General features: G+C 39.2%; 1 protein-coding gene across 1 annotated transcript in view; it reads right to left on the bottom strand.

Annotated features, from left to right (window-relative positions):
- The window catches only part of oca2 (oculocutaneous albinism II), a 67,948-nt gene that overhangs the window by 14,731 nt on the left and 31,289 nt on the right, over window positions 1–21,928 (bottom strand). Inside the window, exons 13-22 of the mRNA XM_075486213.1 lie at window positions 18,957–19,081; window positions 18,348–18,486; window positions 11,124–11,256; window positions 9,464–9,611; window positions 8,989–9,046; window positions 8,695–8,803; window positions 3,666–3,793; window positions 3,026–3,085; window positions 2,198–2,302; window positions 86–179 (exon numbers count right to left, since the gene is read on the bottom strand). Of these exons, the coding sequence (XP_075342328.1) occupies window positions 86–179; window positions 2,198–2,302; window positions 3,026–3,085; window positions 3,666–3,793; window positions 8,695–8,803; window positions 8,989–9,046; window positions 9,464–9,611; window positions 11,124–11,256; window positions 18,348–18,486; window positions 18,957–19,081 (1,099 nt within the window). The remainder of the gene's footprint in view (window positions 1–85; window positions 180–2,197; window positions 2,303–3,025; window positions 3,086–3,665; window positions 3,794–8,694; window positions 8,804–8,988; window positions 9,047–9,463; window positions 9,612–11,123; window positions 11,257–18,347; window positions 18,487–18,956; window positions 19,082–21,928) is intronic.

The raw sequence follows: 21,928 nt of genomic DNA, 5'->3' as shown, positions 1-21,928 counted from the left end.
AAGTCCCTAGTGTCAGTCAGGATGTGTAGAGGGTTGTTGTGCATTTTGCCCAAAACATTAAATGTGGCTATGAATCAGCACTTACCACCAAGACAGGCTCCCATGGCCAAAGCAAAGATGAGAGGTTTAACTGGCAAGTTCACATCTGCATCCTGACTCAAGTTGATGAGAACTGGAATCTGCAAGTAACACATTTAGATTGAAAGCCACTTAAAAATACACACTGTTTTTAGTGTATTAACCCTCTTGACAGGAAAAATAATTCAAAATGCTTAGCATACATATGATTTGGAATCATTTGTGCAAAAATTCTGAAGAGTTCATTCAACACTGTTTTTGCAGAGATTTTTAAAAGGAAAGGAAAGAGTTCCTGGAATGTTTGATTCATACATTAATGTTCTGAACACAAATTCTGGTCTGAATGGGTAAACCAAATCTTTTTTCGGCATCAGTCTATTGTGACAATCAGGACAAGCATGCCTTCTTATCAGCTGTGCAGTGAATTGAAAGCTGACATGCTTTGAAGTTTTACTCTTTTTAGGTGGAACGAGGGTTGCGTGGGCCTGAAAATATGGAAAAACTATCGGACAAAGAGGCATTTTCAAAGTCCACGGACATGCTGCTGTGGGAGGGGGCTCTCCAGTCAGAAGTCTGATGGTTTAATTCTTGTCAGCAGCATCGCACTCTGCCAGAGGGATTACACTTTTCCCTTTTCTCACTGTCATTTTAATTGAGCACACTGATATTCCTCTGAAACATTGATCTCAGCACAATCCATTAATTTTCAGCAAAACAGACAGCTGACAACATAAGTGGTGAGGCTGATCAGACATTCATAACAAATTAATGTGAGATATGTCTGTCCACACAGTTGAAATAGCTCCATAATGACTGAGGTGTATCCTCTACACTTTTTATGGCCAAACAGCATTTTCTCAAAAATAATACTAATACATATTTTAATCACAGTTTAACATATTTTTTGCTCTCATTGTGAGAATAATAACACTTGCTGGGCTTTGGTTCCTCTACAAATGGTAAAGACATCAAACTCGTCAACAATGATATATAGAGACATGTAAATGCATCTTCAGACTTCTCTTACTGTGAATATCAATTCTGTACCCCAGGAGATATTGCCCATGCTTTAATCAATAGGTTGCCGGTTCAATTGCTAAACCCAACATTGTTCTCCCCAGTGTGTTCCTCACTTGTAAGCTGCTTGGGATAAAAGTATCTGCTAAATGTTAAACCTTTTACTGTGTTGAAAAATGCAAAGTGCTCAAAGTTTGGTCCATTACATTATATTACTGTCATTTTGCAGACGCTTTTATCCAAAGCGACTTACAATAAGTGTGTTCCACATCGGTAGGCAAAAGAACTTCAGGTCACAAGAAATAATAAGTGCATTTCCTTCCAAAACCAAACAGCTAAGAGCATAACTAGTGCCAGAGTAAGTGCGGTAAGTTAGGTACCTAGACAAATGGGAAGACAATTTAGGAAACAAATAAGTGCGTATAAGTGCAACCACAAATAAGTGGTCAAGTTTAATGTTGTAAAAATATATGGGTTTTTTTTTGGTTTTTACAGACAGTGTGGTATTTAATGCCAGAACTGGTTGATATTTCATTTGATTCATTCTTCCACTGGCTATGTTTGTTAAAATTTTCAAGCCAATTTCAAGGTAAATTTTGAAATGTTGCATCATGGAAAAGGCGCAGCAATGCTCATTTCCATCATCTGATTTTGAGCGAATAAACTAGGCTGAAATGAAACTTCAAAAACACAAACAAAACCCGTCACCCAGGCCATAAACCGGGGGGGGGGGGGGGGGGGGGGGGGGGGGGGAATGTTGTTAGGAATTAGCTTGAGTTGAGCCAGTTGGGATTATTCTGTAATTTACTGTACTGACCATATTTAATGTCTGGAGCCAGAAACAGTTTTCTTTCTTTTTTTTAAGAAAGGCAAAAACCATCTCAAACTTTCTTCCCTTAACAGCCCTTAGAGATTGTGTTTAAAAGTCAGAAGTTGCCTCAATGATGATTAAACCCCTTGATATTGATTTTCTTTATTGGTGGTTTTGCCAGTAGGTCTTGTCAAGACAACTGACTGAGACTAATTCTTTTATACTTCATATAACAGCACATTTCTGTTTGCACAGTAAACCTGAGTTTTAAATTATGGTGACACCTCTTACCATGGTGGCAGTGAAGGGAATGTTGTCAATGAGAGAGGAAGCCAGAGCTGACACCCACATCACTAAGATAATGGCTATAGCCAAGCGCTGGTCTTCTGGCACCGCCTGGAAGGGGAGATAATCAAAGCAACAAGTAACTACTATTTTTACTGACACTCAAATATACAAGCTATACCTCAGCTGGTCACTGATTTAAATCAAACACACTCATTTCGATCGGTCTTTGACAATTAACCTCTCATGACTTGAGAGGATGAAGCGGTTTGATGACAAGACCACAGATGGTGGGTCTTGGTTTTATCTTAAGAGCCCCGCCAGTTCTTCACTTGTGACATCAAGCATGATGTCGTTTGAACCCTCTTGATCTATGCCGTTCATGTGCAGGATAAAGAAAACAATATCGCTCCCTTTCACCTGTCAAGAAAGGAAGGCCATCCACTTTTTCTCAGCATGTTGTCTATTGTTTGGGGACATCGAGTAAGTCATGAATCCAGAATAGCATGCCACCTGTCATGTGTGATTATTAGTCTCGTACAGCACTGCTGTCTAAACAAAAGCTGACGGACCTATTACTGGTGCAATTCTCCACTAAGAGAAAGCTCGATTGTAGAGAGGCAAGAATATAGGTGACAATTACCTGAGACCCCCTCAGCCACTGGCAGGAATCAGATGTAAACAAAATAATAGAATTCAGAGTTGTATAGAGCCCAAAGGATCAATATGCATCAAATGCAACATCATGTCACCTGTGCCCAATTATCAATTATGTCAGTTGCATGGAAATATGAGGGATGATGGTTGTGCCTGGGAATCAGAGGGAAAACTCACTTTTATAAGCAGCGCTGTCTGCTCTCCAATAAAGTCGATAAGCTGCAGCTGGGCTAATGCCTGAAAAATGAAAAGGAGAAGATCAATAAAATAAAATAAAAAAATCAGGAGAGAAATTCTCAAAGGTGGGAACCGAGAGAAGAGAAGCATCTTGGTTTAATAAATAGACAAAGACAAATCTATTCTTGCTATCGTACCTGAAACTGAGAAGTTAGAAAAAAAAACAAATAAAAAGAAAGTAATGTTCACATGATGGTGGGGATTCTTTACACTTTAGACTCAGAGGAAGGAAAGAACAAAGCCCTCATTGTGCTGACAGCTCATGGATAAAAAATAAAGGTAATTACCTTCTACATTTTGAGCTCACTGCCAAACTGAATTTCTGTCACTACCCATTGGACTGTCAATAAATGTAATCCTCGATCCTTTTTTTCTTTAGTTTGTCAGAGGAGAGCACAGCTAAACTGAAATTTATCCCAAACCTGAATCTACGTTTCTTAAGTGGAGGCTCTATTTAAAAGTTGTTTTTGGTATCACTTTTTGCTCTGTTCTGTTTTGTTTTAAGTCCAAACTTTCTTGAAAAAAAAATAGAAACAGGCTTTCTCTAAAACACCAAAAACAAAGTCTGTATATCAAATACCTCCATCAAAACAAAGAGGCCAGCAAAAAACAGTAGCGTGGCCCACTCCACCCGATGCAGGATGATCTCAAAATCCTGGATGTCAGCCAGAACCAAAAGCCAAAGTGCACCCAGGACAGCGATCCAACCTGAGAGAGAGAGAACAAGAAACATCTGACATCTCCCTTTATGACTGAAAAACACACTCTTCAAACAGAGAAGCAGATTTCCACATATTTACAACAAGCAGACAAATTGACACAATCACACAACAACATACTCGAAGAATTTCATATGATTAAAAAGCTGTAATTCATTCAATATTCACCTAAAGGGATCGATCAGAGGCCTTGATCAAATGGCAAAACTACCTCTACTGATCCATTGGTCCTTGTTACATCATCCACAAGCATGATTGAAAAAGACTGACAGACAGAGCATTTAATGTTTCCAAAAATAATCTCTGACTGAGGTCACAAAGGTAAATCAGTTGAGATTTGAATGTTTTACATGTGCTCCTGTGCTGCTGTGCTGCTGTGCTCGAAGTAGGTAGCTTGCTTTAGTCAATCAGAAGTTGATTCTAGATGTTTCAACATCACAGTTTTTGTTTTTTGTCTTTTTTCTTATTTAGTTTGTTTGGGGGGTTTTTTTTTTTCTTTGTTTTTTCCTAAAGCACATAATTTACAGTGACAAAAAGAAGAAAATGCAAAAACAACACAATTTATCACCTCTTTAGGTTTTTGTGGCTAACTATAAATAGTTGCCTATTATGCATATAGTATACCTAGAGCAGCATTAACATTCATTTTAGGATATTTCAATGACCATCCACCTGAAATGCTATCCCTGTTTTGGTCCCCTATTACCTCCTGGTGGCAGCTAAATGTCACATTCATCAACTAGTCGCTTACTGCGTCTGTCTGCCATTTGCTGCTGGGCAGGCATCCAATACCAGCCTCCTGTGTCTGGAAACTAAGCCAACAACAGTAAGACGGACACTTTAGTCACTAAAACAACAAGTCAGAATATGCTGAGACGATTAGGGATCATCTCTACAAGTCACTCAAGATTATAAAATGTCCTTGTCTCACATTATAAAGCTTTCAATTGCAATTTGCAATCTAAAAACGTTGTCTTTATCATAGCCATATGATATTTAATATATATATAATGCTTTTGAGCTGAGATGTCATGAGGGAATAAGAGAAACTCCTCCAAACTTTAATTTTAATCATTTTAATAACATCCAGGATATGTGGCCTTGGAAGACGGCCACATGCATGCAAGGATGCGAACACTGTTGGCTTCACAGACAACTCAGAAAGTGCCATGTCTATGTTAGATCCCCAGGAGAAACCACAACAAGCTACCTACTGTAGTTCTGCTTATACGCTGGTGGAGTCCGAATTCATTAACACATTTCTATGGGGTGAGATGTGAAGCCCTACTGTAGCGTCTGATAAGATTTCTCATCGGTTTAGAGGAGAGTTCGAACAAGCTGAGGTGCTGCAGCAAGAAGGTCAACATGTGATTTAAAAAAGAAAAACAACAACAACAAAAAAACATTCACTTCCACCACACTGTTGGAACTCTTCTGTCTGACAGATGAAGTCTGTAACTGAGGTCAAACTTAACTGAATACACTCAATGATTAATGAATCATTAAAAGTAAACTTCTCAGTTTGAACTTTGTCTTACAAATAATCTAATCTTAAACATTTGCAGAGTGACATTAAAAAAAAATCTCCTTTGCCCTGGAAGACCCACAGTTGCAAATTTACAACATCACTTTTAACAGTTCTAAAAAAAAAGGCCTGCAGGTGTTTGTTTTTTCTCAACACCACATTTACATAGTTAATGGGTCCTATTGTTTGTCCTCACAATGCTATTGGATAGAAGAAGTGTTTATAGGTCCAGTCATCTGGCCTTGAACTCATTCTACCTGCAAATTTCCCATTGAGCTCATCTAATTTTTTTTGCATGACTGGATTTGTCAGGATTAAAGTAAGTAAATTCCTTAAATATGTTTTGGTTGTGTTTATTACAATGTGTAGAACATGTACATATTTAGTTATTTTGAAAAACAGTCATCAAATTTGATTTAGAGCTTTTTAATTCTACAACGTTGGGCCAGAGTGGTAGTCAAAATAGCCTGAGCTCCTTACACATAACATAAGGACACTGCACTTCTCACATGATCACAAATTGAAAAAAAATGTAGTAGAAATTTTAAAGTGTTAGATGATTCATTGTAACTAAGCGCCAAATGTGCTTTTCTGTTAAATTTTTACTTAGTTTAGCTTAGACCATAATTAAACACATGAATAAATTGTATGGGGATATTTTAAACTCCCTTTATCTTTATAGTTTTTTGTTTGTTTTTTAACTTCTAAATGATGTTTGCCCAAGCAGCAGTTAGTAGCGTGACATAGAAAAACAGGTTCTGAATGTTCAGCATGTTCTGATGGGGGGATGCCTGTTGCATTGTTCAGGGACGGGTGCGAATGGTCTTGAATGTGAACCTTTAAGTGCTCTGGGGGGATGCGTGTGTTCCTTTTAGTATGATAAACAACTTGACTGTGTCAGAGATGGAAGAGAAGGACAAACTCTAGAAACTCAGACCATGGCTGAATTTATTCAGGGAGAAATGCCTGCAGGTGGTATCCCAGACACTTCTGCTCCCAACTATGCCCAACGTTGCAAATTTACAACATTTCCCTAAAAACTTAGTAAAATGTATTAAAAAAAATCTGAAAATTCTTTCATTTCTACATCAGAGGTCTCCTAAAAAAGGTAAAAAAAATGTTTGCTAATTTTTTTTTTTAATATCTGGGTCTTACAGGGTTAATGTGCCTCCTGTGAGGAACCAGGAGCAAACAGCGGACAACCAACCTGAGGAGTTCTCCAATTAAAACCAGCTTTCAGGCAAGTCTGGGCAGTTTATGATGGATTCACTACCACACGAGACAGTGGCGTCTGGTACAAAATGTGCTGTAAAAACTGTATTATAACAAACAGAACAAAGTAATAGAGTGCAAGCCAAAAAGCCAAAGTGACTGATGTTTCTTTTCCCCATTTGATTTACAAAACTATTTCTATGGAGAAACTTATAACCAGTGTCAAAATTTTAAAAAGTCAGACTAAATTTCTCATCTTACATTGGACTCTTTTTTTTCAATGACTTTCACGTCTACACTCTCCCGATTTCCTCAAGGGGATCAAAATGGTTTCATCTTAACTACACTTGTAACTCCCCATGCCACAGACACAGTAGACAGAACAAATTACGAGGCAATAAACAAATTGCAATTAAATCATACCAAGTGAAGTTAATGAAATTTTAACGAGGCTCAATTTTTAAACTACGATGGATGAATACACTTGGCTTGCAGCTGCAGTCAACCCTGACTTTGACCAGCATACATTAATGAGAGTTGTGTTTGAAAAGGCGCCGTTCCCTCCGGTGGGACAGAAAACATGCTGCCGTCGGGTCATTCCCATTTAATAAAATGTCACAGAGAGGTAACCTGAGCGGTGCCTGTAATTAACTGAGCATGGCTGGTGACAGAGTAAAATCACGGGGAGGTGCATGTAGACAGCCATCTAAACTAATGAGATGCTGTTTAGGTCATTTGCTGAGCGCACACGAGAGACACCGCAGACAGTGTCAGACAGACAAGATATAACCCTCCACCTGAACCACATGCTGACATGTGAGCAACACAGCAACGTTGCCATGTTTGCAGCGGATGAAGAGAGAGTGGAATTTATAACCTGCCAGCTTCCTTCACCACAACAAACCTAGAAACTTTTTAATGGTTTGTTATTGGATACTGACAAACAATTGAAATTTGTCATAAATAGTAAAGCCAGCATGAAGCTAACAGCTACTCCTTTCCTTTTATGAGACGTATGAAGGCCTGAAATTAAAATGAGTGATCTCTCATCAATTGATTGAAATCCTGCTGTGTTTGTATTGAACAGGACAAACTAGAGCATACAAACAAATCCAATCAAAGAATTTTCTTAAACTGTATGTAGGTCACAAAAATACAATGAAACAAGTACTCTACGTTTCATTCAAAACCAAAACTGAACTCTTAATTCAATATTGAGCTGTAAACAGATGAATTGTGTTGAATGACATATAACACGTGTATAGATGTTATGTACTGGTTGGTTTTTTTTAGACAGTGTTTTATTTGAACTAATCTCGATCATTAAGACAGAAAAAGCTTTGTTTCATTAGTAATGAAGGCCCAGTGAGGCCTTCACGAATAGGGCAATCGTGGGAAATGACACATCCAAACATACATAAACAAAATATAATATAATCTCCTCGTCCCTGTTTTTGTTTTTTGAAAGGTTTTAAAGCATGACACATTCACTGATAGAGGCCAAATACAGCAGTAATACTATGACTAAAGTAGATGTTGCATTTGTTCAGTTTCATTTTTGTTGCAATAACTTCTGTAGACTTACTATACTTCCAATAACATCGTTATCAGTGATTCATTGTTACATTGCATTATTTGCTCTCTTATGAACTCTTTTGGTCTGGCAAAAGTAAAACTATAAATTTTTGAAAACTATCAAGTCTCACTCTGGTCTAAGGAGACTTATGATATTTTCAAACAAGTCTCATGGCAAAATGGACACAAAAATAACTCCACAGAGGAAGATTATGAAGTAGGCAGAAGTCCACTTTCGGATGTTAGAGGGGTATGGTGGAGCAAAACATGACTGCAAAGCTTCAGAGGCAAACTTGAGACCTGTTGCAACCACTTGTGTTTGTAGGCCAATTGCATATCTGTGCCAATAAATATATATGTACATTTTTAACATCTAAACCTGCTGAATAATATTTGATAAATCTGACCCTCCCTCTGCAAAAGTGGCTGTACATTGACAAAGATTTGATGAAAATTTAATAGAAATTAAATCTTCCACTAGAGAGAAATGAGCTAAATCAAATATTCTCATATGGGATATTTTAAGGAATTGCTTGAACTAACTTGGAAGAGCCCCAATGAAGTTGTGCAGCACTTACCGAGTTCAAGATGAATATTTGGAACAAAGGAGTTGAGAAAGAACGTGAAGATCACCACACCGAGGACAGATACACACTTCACCAAGAGAACCTTGTCAGTAATTCTGTGCTGTGGAAGCAAAATCGTTAGATATATTCTTTCTGATTTTTAAAAAGGTAATTTGAATCATACAACTAATAATAATTTGTCTTAAGTGAAATTTCAAAGACTCAGCGAATCTCATTACTGAGATACCATCAATGCACCATGCTCATGAATGAGGAATATGTCTGAGGTGAAGAGTCAAAGCCTACCTTCTTTTGCAGTTCTTGAATGTTTTGCTCCCAGTTTTTATCCTCTTGAGAAATTTGTCTGTCGTACACAACAATGAAAAATTACATTCATTTAATTTCCATGAAGGCTGATGAGCAGAGAAGAATCATTTCCTCTGTTATTGTTGATGGCAACATACTGAATGTTGGTATTTCTCACTGTCTCTTGACTTTGTGCAGTAGACCCAAAAGCAATTAAACTTGTTATATGAATTATCATAGATTAAACCTCCCTTTCAAAGAAATAAACTATAAGAACAGCATTCATTATCTCATTTACCAGTCTAACTGTACATATGATATCTTTATCAAATGCATAAAACTGAAAAAGGACATAGAGACTGGTTGCTTTTGCAAAAGTAAACAACCTATCAAAAACTGAAAAACTATGTCACTGTAAGAAAGGATCAACCTTAAGAATGGCAGATGTATCAGTTTACAGGGCTATTGGTTTAACCTTTGGAATGTTTTCATCATCTTGCGGAGCAGGTTTTCCAAGTTGAGCACTTTTTGCATCAGAAGACACTTCACTGCTGTCTCCTCTCGGCTGGCGGGGTTAATACGCTGAGCTGTTTGCCTCCAAACCAGGATCTCATGCTTGAGTTCTGCAGGAACATGACAAACAGACCTGTTTAGCACATGTCAAACACACAGGCAACACAGTAGTTACACTGATGAAGACCGAGAACAAAATTCAGCACATTTGTTGAATAATCAATCCTACAGTTGAGGCTGACTGAGATGATATCATAATGCTGGTGGTCAATACGCTACATGAGCCCCCGCAGAGGGACTAATGCAGCCAGGCGATGGACAATTTGACCCGCTCAGGAACAGCCAATTCAAAAACTTGAGGGTGCTGCACCCCCTTTGTGTGGATATCAGTAGGAGATATACTTTTTATGGATGGTTGCTAGGTGACCATAATAGGATCTAACTAGCGGAGTGAACAAACATTCCTGTAAGCAAATCTGCACAATTACCAGGAGTGGCGGGGGGTGTGAGCTGATTTAGCCTCATGCTTTATGCCAGGCTGGCATATAGCATGAGGCTATATGCCAGAGGCTATATGGTAGAATCTACAGCTGGGCTTTCAGGCCTGTGTTGTGGTTGTCAATGCTTTCTTAAGTCTGTTTGGAGCTCAGTGTGACAGAACAGCCCCAACCAGTATTTAATGGGAGTAGTGAGATGACCATCGAGGAGCTTAGTGTTCTCTGTTTTTAATGATCCCTCAGTAAGATGCGGTCAGAACTTTCACAAAAATATCTTAGTTTTATTATTTACGCCATTATCTCAGCCCCCAGGGCCTTGAACACAGAGATTCTGGGATTGAAGACATTCTCTTAACCAAACACATCCTGTGGGTTTAATCTTCCCCTGCCCCTGGACAATGTACCATGGCTTCAGGGAGAATCATTTTCTTTTCTGTTGCTGGCTAATTAAGGAGATACATAAAAGAGCTGGTGTACCAGATTAACGAAAGCGCACAAAAGCACAATTAGAGGAGAAAGGAGTCCTATGCTGCTCTCTGGCAGATTTTTTATTTTTATTGCTAACTAGTCAAAGCCAGCAGTTGAACTTCAGAGAAAAGGAGTCCTCTGAGATGCGCCATGTTGTTTCTGGGACACTGGGTGAGTCACCAGACTCTCAGGGGAGGCGAGCTGGTGAAAGATGCAAAATGCAATTCACCCAAATTAATAATGCTGGAGTTTGTCTCTCATTATGAGGACCACTAAAACTCCTACGGATAGCTGTAAACTTAAACCAACTTAAACCATTAACCTTATCCACTGCATCATACACACAAAGAACTCTTTTCTGAACAGCCATACATAATCCAAAAAAAGGGGACATGACAAGGAGCTGAGGTCATGGAGGCTGTAGAATGTGAACAGTTGTTTTCAGGTGGTTGATACATTTTCAGTTTCCAGGCTACTGCAGATCCATTATTTCAGCCCTGTTTTAGCACCATGGTAACTCACAATTTCCAGCAGCAAAAACAGTGTTTTTGTGGAACACCATTAAATGGTAAGACAAAACATTTAACAAATACAGAAAAAAAATCGCTGTTCCTTAGTATTTTGGAAAATATATTAGGCTTTAACGCTGTTGCTCACCAACTATTTCGATGGACTCTTTGTTGTAAAGTTTTTTGTTCCAGTAGAGCATCCGCAGGAAAGGAAACGAGGTGAAAAGAACGAGGCATATTCCAAGGAACATGTAACCAGTGAAACTGGCAAAATCGATCCCCTGTAAGACACACAGTATAGATCTGTTAGACATTCAGGGTCTGCTTCAGATTGCATTCAGATGTGACAAATTGAACCCAAAGATCATTTCTGGTGAGAAACTGGGTGCAAGTGATGATCCGTCACCGGACTAACACAAGGTGAGAAGAGTGATGTAGTCTTCTGAGAAAGAATCAGTGAGATGATAGCTTATAGTGCAATCAGTTTGGAGGACATGAAACAGCTTTTAAAAAGACAGACTAAAAGCTGGTAAATTTAACCGTCAAATTGTCATTAAACCACTGACAGGTGAAACTGAAATCATTGATCTTTGGGTTACAGTGTAATATTCTGCTGGGAAACTGAGTTCATGTAGACCAGTGTTTCCCAACCTTTTTTGGCCTGAGTACCCCCTGAGCCTTCTTGTCACACCACGAGTACCCCCTGAGCCTTCTTGTCACACCACGAGTACCCCCTCACACATACAACGCGTGCGATGATTCTCCAAAAGTAGAGCAACACAGTGGTTATTCCATGAAAATCATTTTATTTAATATCCTTAACTTGAACATAAAATTCTCAGGCTTTCTCTCTTTTTATTTAACCTCAGTTGAATTCAACATAAGAATAAAAAACATTTTCTTGAAATATAAATAATTAACCAAAATAGTATAAATACTAAATCAAAATAATCTTCCTTTGTTATCTAACTTAAACAAGTAACATTTCTCTTTTTTTTTAATAATACATGAACATAACTCATTTCTCTCTCTTTTTAAGAATACATTTACACACATACATGTTCACACCAGACGCGGTCGGGCGACGCGATTACATACAAAGTCAATGCAAAGACGCGATTAGACGCGGATTCGAGCCGGCGGCGCGGTGAGGCGCGGTGAGGAGCGGTGAGGCGGTGCCGAGTGAAAATATGCGATTCGCGCGAGTTCAAAAAATCCAACTTTGGCGAAATATTCGCGCCAGACAGCCTATCAGCGTTGAGATTCTGGATGACAGTGACGTGGAGACAGATGGACAGGCGCTCCGCAGCTGAAATGGAGTCGTGTCTGTGACATGCAGATGGGACTGCACATGGAAATTAGCTTCTAAGCTACAATCTGGTGCAGGTCATCTCTTTATAATTAATGTACTTTGCACATGGTCCCTGACTAAATAAAATAAAAAAATTAAATCACCGCCTTCTCCAGGAGTTCCGTCTGGATGACGGCCGCCTCCAGTGGCACCCCAGGGCCACCAGGACCCAGCCCGACGACCCGCTCGGGAGGATCGGTGCCGTGATCTCTCGGCGGGACGCCGGCTGCAGGCGCTCCGCAGCTGGGCCGCGGCTCCGTTTCAGCTGCGGGGCGCCTGTGGCGAATATTCGCACCGCGTTTGGTGTGAACGCACGTAACAGGCCTAACTCATGTAACATTCATCACAAAACTGGATTCTCCTTCATAAACAGTCCTCCATAAAAGTGTGACGCCTTAATAAATAAAAAATAAATAAATAAATAAAAAATACGTGCGCCGCGTACCCCCTGCAGTACCTCCGCATACCACTAGGGGTACGCGTACCCCCGGTTGGGAAACACTGATGTAGATGATAGGTGGATATGTACCACCCTTCTTAAACATTGTTGGAAAAAAGGCACACAACCGATAAGAAACAACATTCCCACAGCGCGCTACAATTTGGCCTCATAGTACCTACGTAATATAAGCTTAGTGGTTTAAAGGTTGTGGCTGATCTGTGTATATCACTGTTATTAAGTAAAGACAGTTCTCTACAATTTGTAGCGAAACAAGATGTATCTGCCACCATTAGGTATTGTTATACACCCAAAAAAAGTTTATTCAAAGGCTGCCCAAAAGAATTTATTAATGATTAATTGAATTATTCCACACATTACTGTATCCTGAAGGTTTTTGTGGATTTGCCTATCTCCTGTTTGGCATAGAGCATATCCTCCCTGCATGAGTAAGAAATCAGAGCCTCAAAACTTACAAAGAAAACCATTTTGTCAGATAAATCAATGTAAATGTGTCCTTGTATTAAATCACCTTTGCAACATATACTTCCAAAGGAGAATACTTCTGATTAAAAGATGCAGTGTGTATTCAAGCTCCCTTTATTTGTAACGACTGCTCAGGATGAAGAATAAAGCTACAGCTCTTTGATGATAGAATTGGTTAACAGTGACCTCTACAGGATATGAAGTTGTAGAAAAAAAGAGCATGGAGAGATCGAATGAGGAATGTTGGAGGGTACAAAGAATGGGGGGAAGGTTTCATATTAAGCAGTAGGTTAGATGTTCACCTTTCCTTTGTGTCACACACTTGAATTAATCACTGTGTCACCATACATTGCCTCACTTGTAGAATACAACTCTCTAATGCCTCCATGAAGACCTGCTTTCTCAGTGTAAGGGAACCCTCCTGGGCTAAAGATGAATGCTTGCGCTCACTTCTTGTTAGTGGAAACTCTCATATTTTGTAGTTAATTACTGTATTAAAGGGACAAACTAAAAACTGAATAACTATCTACAGCCCAACAATATGTGGTGAATCTTCAACAGCTGCAACACGAAAGAAAGTAAAATATGTAAATGCATATTTGGACCCTTAAACTGAGGACCCCTGTGAGTCCATACATCAGAGCCAGTTAAAACAACTCGGGTTGGTGGAGTTCCATCTGGCAAAGAGAGCGTGTCAAAAATTATACAAAACCAGGCAGAGATTCTGTATGTCCTGTGTCACCCCTGCCCAAAGACAAGGACACTGTAATTAAGGGCAGAATCAACTTAAACACACACTTCACATCTGTGCCATGCTGTCAGGTCTCTGCATTCCTCCCCAAAATCCCCTCGGCGCAAACAAGCCAGCAAACCAACAGATAAATAAACCTTGCACGCATGCACAAGCTGTGCTTATCAGAGGCCAGACATGATCGAATGAGTGTGTCCCTTGTTTTGTTCCTGCAGCTCTGTCACCAAGGAAATGGGCCAAAAAATAACATGTAAAGCCAGCCATGAAAACCTGGTGTGGTAGGAGCTACTGACTACCGGAGCAACCCGTATACTGCTGCACGCACAAAGGCAAAAATGTCACATGCACAACAGATGCCACATGAGACAGTTGGGAAAAATGTCATGTGTTCAAGAGATGTGGCAGGATGCCTCTGTGCTTATAAAAAAACAGAAGATTATAAAAAAAAGAGCCTAAAAATTGGTGGCCTTTTCAGGCACCAATAAACTACCCTGATTAACTCAGCTAAAATGTTCGGATAAAGAATAACTTTTCTCTGAATAGATATTAGAATATCATAGAGTGATAAATATTGCAGGGTTGTGAGGTTAGACAAAAAAGGCATATCATAAAACATGGATTACTACGAAAAAGCCACAGAAATGTGACATTTCAATTCATTTAAATTCTTTTACTGGCAGACAAAGTTGGTACCACCTCAGCCTGGTTGTCACAAATGTAAGAACCAGGGCTGATATCTGTCAAAATTTATCAGTGAAGAGCTGAGCGTTCAATGACATGATTTCACACATTATTGCATCAGGAGTGACACTGTCTCCTTTAATCAAAGACACGTCCAAAAGACAGGGCTTCCAGCGGGCCCTAACATACAGACAACTAGAACCTCACTACCCTATGCTGCAGTGAGTCACAGGAAAGTGAAGCACTTTGAAAGGTTTACCCAACACAGGCGTAAGAAAGGATTAAATACTGTCATGTGAAAAAAGGGGCCCTATTTTAATCATAAGGTTTAACATGTCAGGATATAAAAAAAATCATCTGATCCTTACCAGGTCATGTTACAGTGTTATTATTCATTTAACAAAATCTAAACCAAAGTACAGAGGCAGTGTGGGAAATCTAAAAATCTTCCTTTGACCAGAATCTATCCTTCGATGCACATATAAAACAGGTTTCTAGAACTGCCTTCTTTCACCTTTAGAATATTTTCAAAATTAGGAACATCCAGTTTCCGAGTGATGCAGAAAAACTGGTCCACACGTTTGTTACTTCAAGATTGGACTACTGTAATTCTTTATTATTGGGCTGTCCAACAATTCTCTGAAAAGCCTCCAGCTGATCCAAAATGCTGCAGCCAGAGCTCCAATCAGAACCAGCAGAAGAGATCATATTTCTCAGCTCCCCGTTATTGGCTCCCTGTTAAATTCAGAATAAAATTTAAGATTCTTCTCACATAAAAAAGGTCTTAATAACCAAGCTCCATCATATCTTAAATATCTCATTTAAGTATATTCCCAACAGAGCACTTTGCTCTCAGACTGCAGGTTTACTTTTGGTTCCCAGAGTTTCTAAAAGCAGAATAAGAGGCAGAGTCTTCAGTTATCAGGCCCCTCTCTGTGGAACCAGCTGCCAGTTTGGGTTCGGGAAGCAGACGCTCTCTCTACTTTTAAGACTAGGCTTAAAACTTTCCTTTTTGATAAAGCTTATAGTTAGGGATGGCTCAGGTGACCCTGAAACATCCCATAGTTAAGCTGCTAGGGGCACAGACTGCTGGGGGGCCTCCCATGATGCACCTCCCCTCACTCTGCTCTCTTTTACTCTCTGTGTACATATGGCATTATTGTTGTTATTAACGTCTGATTCTCTTTCCCAACATGTATTCCTGGCTTGGTGTTATGGTGCTTGTTGTCCCCTCTTTCTTGTCATCTTGAATTGAAGAGAAATCTCAATATAATCAGCTGTTGAATTCCTTAGCGAGGCTACTTTGGAAATAATTTGGAATTTCATTAGATGGATTTGATTGGATTATAATTGAATTTCGATCAATTCTTTAATTGGGCTGTATTTTTTAAATGCCTTAAAATTGACATAAATAAAAGTGAAAATCTGAATTCTGTATCTATAGGAATTAAGATGGTAAGTAACATTCAGCTGTGTGTTAACACAGTGCCGAGGAGGAAAGACATCAGCAATTATCTTAGAGAGCCAGTTGTTGCTGCCCATCAGTCTGGGAAGGGTTGTAATGCCATTTCCAAACTATTTGGTGCTCTTCATTCTACAGTGAGTGTATGGTAACAAGTGGAAAACATTCAATAAACAAAGGTCAGACCGTGCAATGCTCAGAGAAAATGCAAGAAACCCAAGAGCTACATCTCAGACTCTACAGGCCTCAGTTAGCATGTTAAATATTAAAGTTCATGGCAGCACAATTAAGAAAAACACTACACATGTATGGCTTGGCCTGTAATGGTAACAGGAGAAAGCTTCTTCTTTCTAAAAAGAACATGGCAGGACATCTTAGGTTTGCAAAGTTGCATCTGAACGAACCACAAGACTTCTGGAATAATATCCTTTGGACAGACAAAACCAATGTCGAGATGTTTGGTCATAATGCACACCAGCACGTTTGGAGAAAACCAAACGTAGCAAATCAGCACAAAACACCTCATACCAACTGTCAAGCACGGTGGTGGAGGGCTGATGATTTGGGCTTGGTTTGCAGCCACCTAGACACTTTGCAGTGAGTCGACCATGAACTCCTGCATAACAAAGTATTCTAGAGTCGAACGGGAGACCAAAGCTGTCAGACAGATGGCCTTCAGAGGATAGGTTAACTCTTTCGGTGCCATTGACGTCTATAGACGTCAATTTAAAAAAAAACGTTCACTGCCAAAGACGTCTATAGACTTCAATTGCGTTTTTTAACGGAGCGGGCTGGGGGACAATCTAGCGGAGTTCGTCACTAAATCTTAGGCTTGTAAACACTAAACAGAGAATATACTGGCAAAATTACCCGCTAGGTGGCAGCAGTGCCACTATGCACAAAAAAAAAAAAGAGCTCGTTTTCTCCATTTTTTGGGTCAAACAGCTGTTTTTGGTGAAACCAACCTATGTTCTACTGTCTAATACTAAAAGACTGAAAATGGTAGAAACAAACTTTTTTCTCCTGATCAAAGAAGAGAGTCTACTCTTTCTTTTGGTAATTTCGGTGTGTACATAGTCATAAGACACACTTTTCTGTGGGTCTTGGAAAATCAGTCAAAATACTGAAAAACACTTGGCAGTATGGGTGTCTCTGCACTGAAAATGGCTGGCAGCCAATGAGTTAAGCAAGGTAAGGTTTTCCAGCTGTCATGTTCAAAAAACATTATTTTCTTTTTACTGTACACTGCTGCTGAAATATTATGATTTAGCTCTTTAGTCTCTTAGTGACGGTATCCGAGGCTGATGGTGATTCTTGCCAATAAAAAAAATATATAAAAGCCACAAGGGGTGCAATATACAAATGCTTTTCCTATGATATCATAAAGTTAAGAAGAAAAACCTGAGCTATAAATGAGATATTTTGAGCAGTTCATGGAGCAGTTTCTTTACTGAGGGAGAGTAACTCTGTCTGGTGTGGATAAAAGGTTTTGTATGGCTTCCTGAAACTGAAATGAATTAATTTCTGAGACAGAAACCTCTACAGCACCACAGCCTCAATCGTCTTCAGATTTGTATTGTCTTTGTGAATAACAAGCAGCTCAATTCAGTGTCCTGTTTATTGTCTGCAGTAAAATAGAACTTGAAACTAACAACCATGGATGATCAGCAAAGGGCAGATAAAAGCTGCTTTTAAGCTGCAGAGTACAATATTTAATCTAAGTGGGACAGGCAGCTACAGAGGAATCGCTTTGGGGAATTCTCAGCGTCCATTCAAGACTCTAAAAACCTTGTCATAAGGTTTGCAAAACAGTTAGTTGGGCAGATTATGGATTAAGCAGTAAGGTGTCAAACTAGTGTTCATCTGTTCATCTAAACATGTGGATATTGGCTGAACTGCATGTACAAAGTAACTGCAACCCTATTGGATGTTGATTATCAACACAAAACAAGTAACGACCAAAATTTTACGAAGCACCCAAGAAATATTCATATTTAATCTGTTTATATTATTTTGTCATTCACCTGTATTGAACCATCTATAAAGAGAAAATAGTGATTTTCCCATCACAGTGTAACACGGAGATCTTGAATAGCATTGCATTTGCTTTCTGGGTGTTGAGCTCATGTGTCAGATTACACTGAGCTGAGCTGTTAAACTGTATCAGTGCATGTTTAAGTGGGGAGCTGTGAAAATGCCTACTTCTCTGCGTAGGCTCTGGTTGGATACTATAATCACATTGGGTGGATCTCCGACAGCTGTGGCGGCCCCTCCGATGTTGGTGAAGATTACTTCTGCAATCAGAACATGTCTGGGGTCTAGATTAAGCACCTCGCACAACCTGCAAAATCAGATAGAGACAGAATAAGACTTGATTAGATTGCACTGGGTGGGAGACATGAATACAGGAAAATAGAAAGGATATTTGGAAATGAACGTATTAGTCCTTTAACGTCATGTCCACGCTGTAGCTGGCCTGGTAAAACAAAACTAGGCCACAGTTCGGGCTGGATCTGTGTTGTGTTGGTTTCTAATTTAAGTTCAATATCAGATGTTATGGCAGCAAATTTAGATTTGAAAAATTATTTGAGACAGTAATTTTAAGTAAGAGACATAAGGGAGGCGGAGACCTTTCAGGGAATTTGTAAGTACACTAATTACAAGTACAATTAAAGATTTTATTTAGTTTGTAGGGTGTTTGTCTTGACTGAAATATATTCAGGTCGATTCAGGTCAGAGAAGAGGTGGCATCCACCTAGTTTAAATATTGTAACACAAACTAGCATGTCAGTTTGCCCTTATATACTTTACCTTATGGTGACGGGGGTAAAAAGCATCATAGTGGTCACATTATCCAGAAAAGCAGATAGGATGGCAGCGATCAGACAGAGGATGATGATCATAGGCCACACCCTTCCTCTAGACAATTGGTAAGCCTGCCGAGGGAATCAAGAATCAATCTTTATTGTCATTATGCCTACACATAACGAAATTTTCAGTTGGTAGCTCTCTGCATCATAAAGGCACAGTATGCATTAAAAATATAAAAAAGGCACAATATTAAAAATTCCAGCAATAAACACACTATGAATATGTATAAATGATAAAGTGATGAGGGAAGAATATAATGCTGAGAGAAGGATAAAGTATTTTAATCATTTCACAGAAGGGATTTAAAAGTTAAAGCAACCGAGTCTAAGTAATTCATTTGAGGTATTACTGAGGAACAGATATTTCTGAGAAGTGTCATAAGCTGCTAAAGAAGCCAATGGTGTTTGAGTGTCATTGAAGAAAAACATATCATGTATTATGTGCAGTTCTAAGCAGTTCTTCTTTAAAAGTACAAAGGGGTTCTGTACTCAGATTTTTAATAAAGTCTTTAATGTTAATGTTTCACCACATGGTAATAACTCAGGGTGGTCAGCTTTTGTGTGTGAGCATTGTCTGGGAGCTGCTTAGCTCTTCTCTGTGAAGATATTTTAATTTGGAGTGCCTGCCCTTGTCCAAATTGAACTTAAAATTCATGAGCCTGCATGATCTCCTTGTATGTTCAGGTCTGACTGCTGAAGGTTAAAGGCATTTGCCCACCTTTGCTGTCAACAGCAAACATTCAGCCTCAACCTGCTCTATGTAGAGAAAATGGAGGCCTTGTCTTCTGTGACAGACTAATCTAAAAATAGGCATTCTTTATTATTAGAGGAAAATGAAAAATACTTTTACATGCTGAAATGCACCAATATACAGTATACTTTTTATTTAAAGTGTTTAAATATTAGATCTGTTCATTTGTAGTACTGTTTCCATTGAAAATAAAAATAAAAAAAACAAGTAAGAGCTAGTTTATTTCTGAGACCTATGTAAACATTCGGTGCTGCATTTGATACCATTGACCACAACATCTTATCACACAGATTTGAACATGTAATTGGGCTCAGGGATACTGCTTTGGACTAGTTTAAGTCATATTCATCCAACAGATCCCAGTTTGTACATGTATAAAATGTGTCCTCAACACAAACCAGGGTTTGTAATGATGTTCCTGAGGGTTCTGAATTTGGATCAATTCAGTTCTCTTTAAACAGTCTTCCTTTGGCCATCATCATCAGCAAATATGACATGCATTTCCTTTTTTATGCTCATGACAGCTCTGTTTATCTATGAGACCTGAGGATAATGAGTTATTAAAGTCACAGGCCTTACCTAAAGACATAAAGGCCTGGATTACAATGGATACTTTTGAATTAACGTAAAACTGAGATATTAAATCACATCGTTACACTGGATGACATTAGCTTGGCTTCCAGTACTACTGTGAGGACCCCTGGATTAAGGCAGTGCCATCCTCGCTCGTGTCCAAGCAATTTCCTGAACATCTTTCCATTAATCCACAACACTGTGGCCAGAGTATTAATGGGCAGGGCTAAGGGACATCACATCTCTCCTGTCTCCCCTCTGCATTGGCTCCTCAGTAAAATAAAAATTTAGCCCTACTTTGCCATACTCTGTTCAATATGATCTTATTGTTCTTCGCACAAGAACATTTTGTCCTCAAAATTCAGGCCTGCATGTAGTTCCCAGAGTTTCTACCAGAATGAAAGGCAGAGCTTTTCATTTTCAGGGCTCTCTCATGTGGAACCAGAGGCTAGTTTGTGTGGACACAAAACCCCTTTCTGCTTTTAAGACTAAGCCTAAAACATACTTGAAAAATATCACTTGAAAAATATTATTGTGGTTTTGGCTCTTTCTGTTATTTGTATTCATAAAGCCTTTTATTAATTAGATTATTTGCTTTTATTGCTACTTATGTCAATATTTTATTATTTGTGTTGTTAATCTTTTTAAAATCAAATAAAATAAAGTTTTATTAAATCAAATTAAAGATACTTTATTAATCCCAAAAGCAAATTATAATGTTGCGTAATGTTTTTTTATTCATTATAAGCATTATAACGAATGGTTATTCCTATTTATTGCTGTGGGCAGGAATGACCTTCTGTATAGCTTTTTGTTGCAGCAGAGCTGAAGAAGCCTCTGTCTGAACACACCATTCTTTTATTGCTGTGTTGTTTACAGGGTGAACAACACAGCTTATCTTCTGAAACTGCTACTCGCAGAATCAGCTCCAAGGGATCCAGAGCATGATATGCAACATGTTAGTGCAAACATTGAAGAATCTATAAGAGTACAACCTACTCTTTCCATTCTGTAGACAGTAAACTGGAAGTGCTACACTGTGGCTGTCTTTTCTGTTGTCCAGGCAATCTGTAGTCCTCCACCACCTTCTCCCTTGTCCCCTTTGCCTCCCCCTCCCACTTTTCTGTTTCTAGAAGTCAGGTGAAGAGGCAGTTGGAGAGACTGAACCAGAACAAGGCTGCAGGTCCAGATGGTGTCAGCCCCCGAGTGCAGAGCAGCTCTGTGGGATTCTGCAACACCTTTTCAACCTTAGCTTGACCCAAGAGAAGGTACCACTGTTGTGGAAGACATCCTGTCTGGTTCCGGTACCAAAGAAAACTCACCCTTCAGTCATCAATGACTACAGACCTGTTGCCCTGACATCCCACATCATGAAGGTCCTGGAGAGACTCCTGTTGACCCACCTGTGTAAGCAAACCAGCACATATCAGGACCCCCTGCAGTTTGCTTATCGCCATGGAGTTGGAGTTGAAGACGCTATCATACACCTGCTTCAACAAACCCACTGTCATCTGGACAAAGCAGGCAGCACTGTGAGGATCATGTTCTTTGATTTCTCCAGTGCATTTAACACAATGCAGCCTGATCTG

Source organism: Odontesthes bonariensis, chromosome 15 (assembly GCF_027942865.1).
Source record: "Odontesthes bonariensis isolate fOdoBon6 chromosome 15, fOdoBon6.hap1, whole genome shotgun sequence".
Classification (NCBI taxonomy): Eukaryota; Metazoa; Chordata; class Actinopteri; order Atheriniformes; family Atherinopsidae; genus Odontesthes; species Odontesthes bonariensis.
This window is presented reverse-complemented; position numbering and strand designations above follow the sequence as displayed.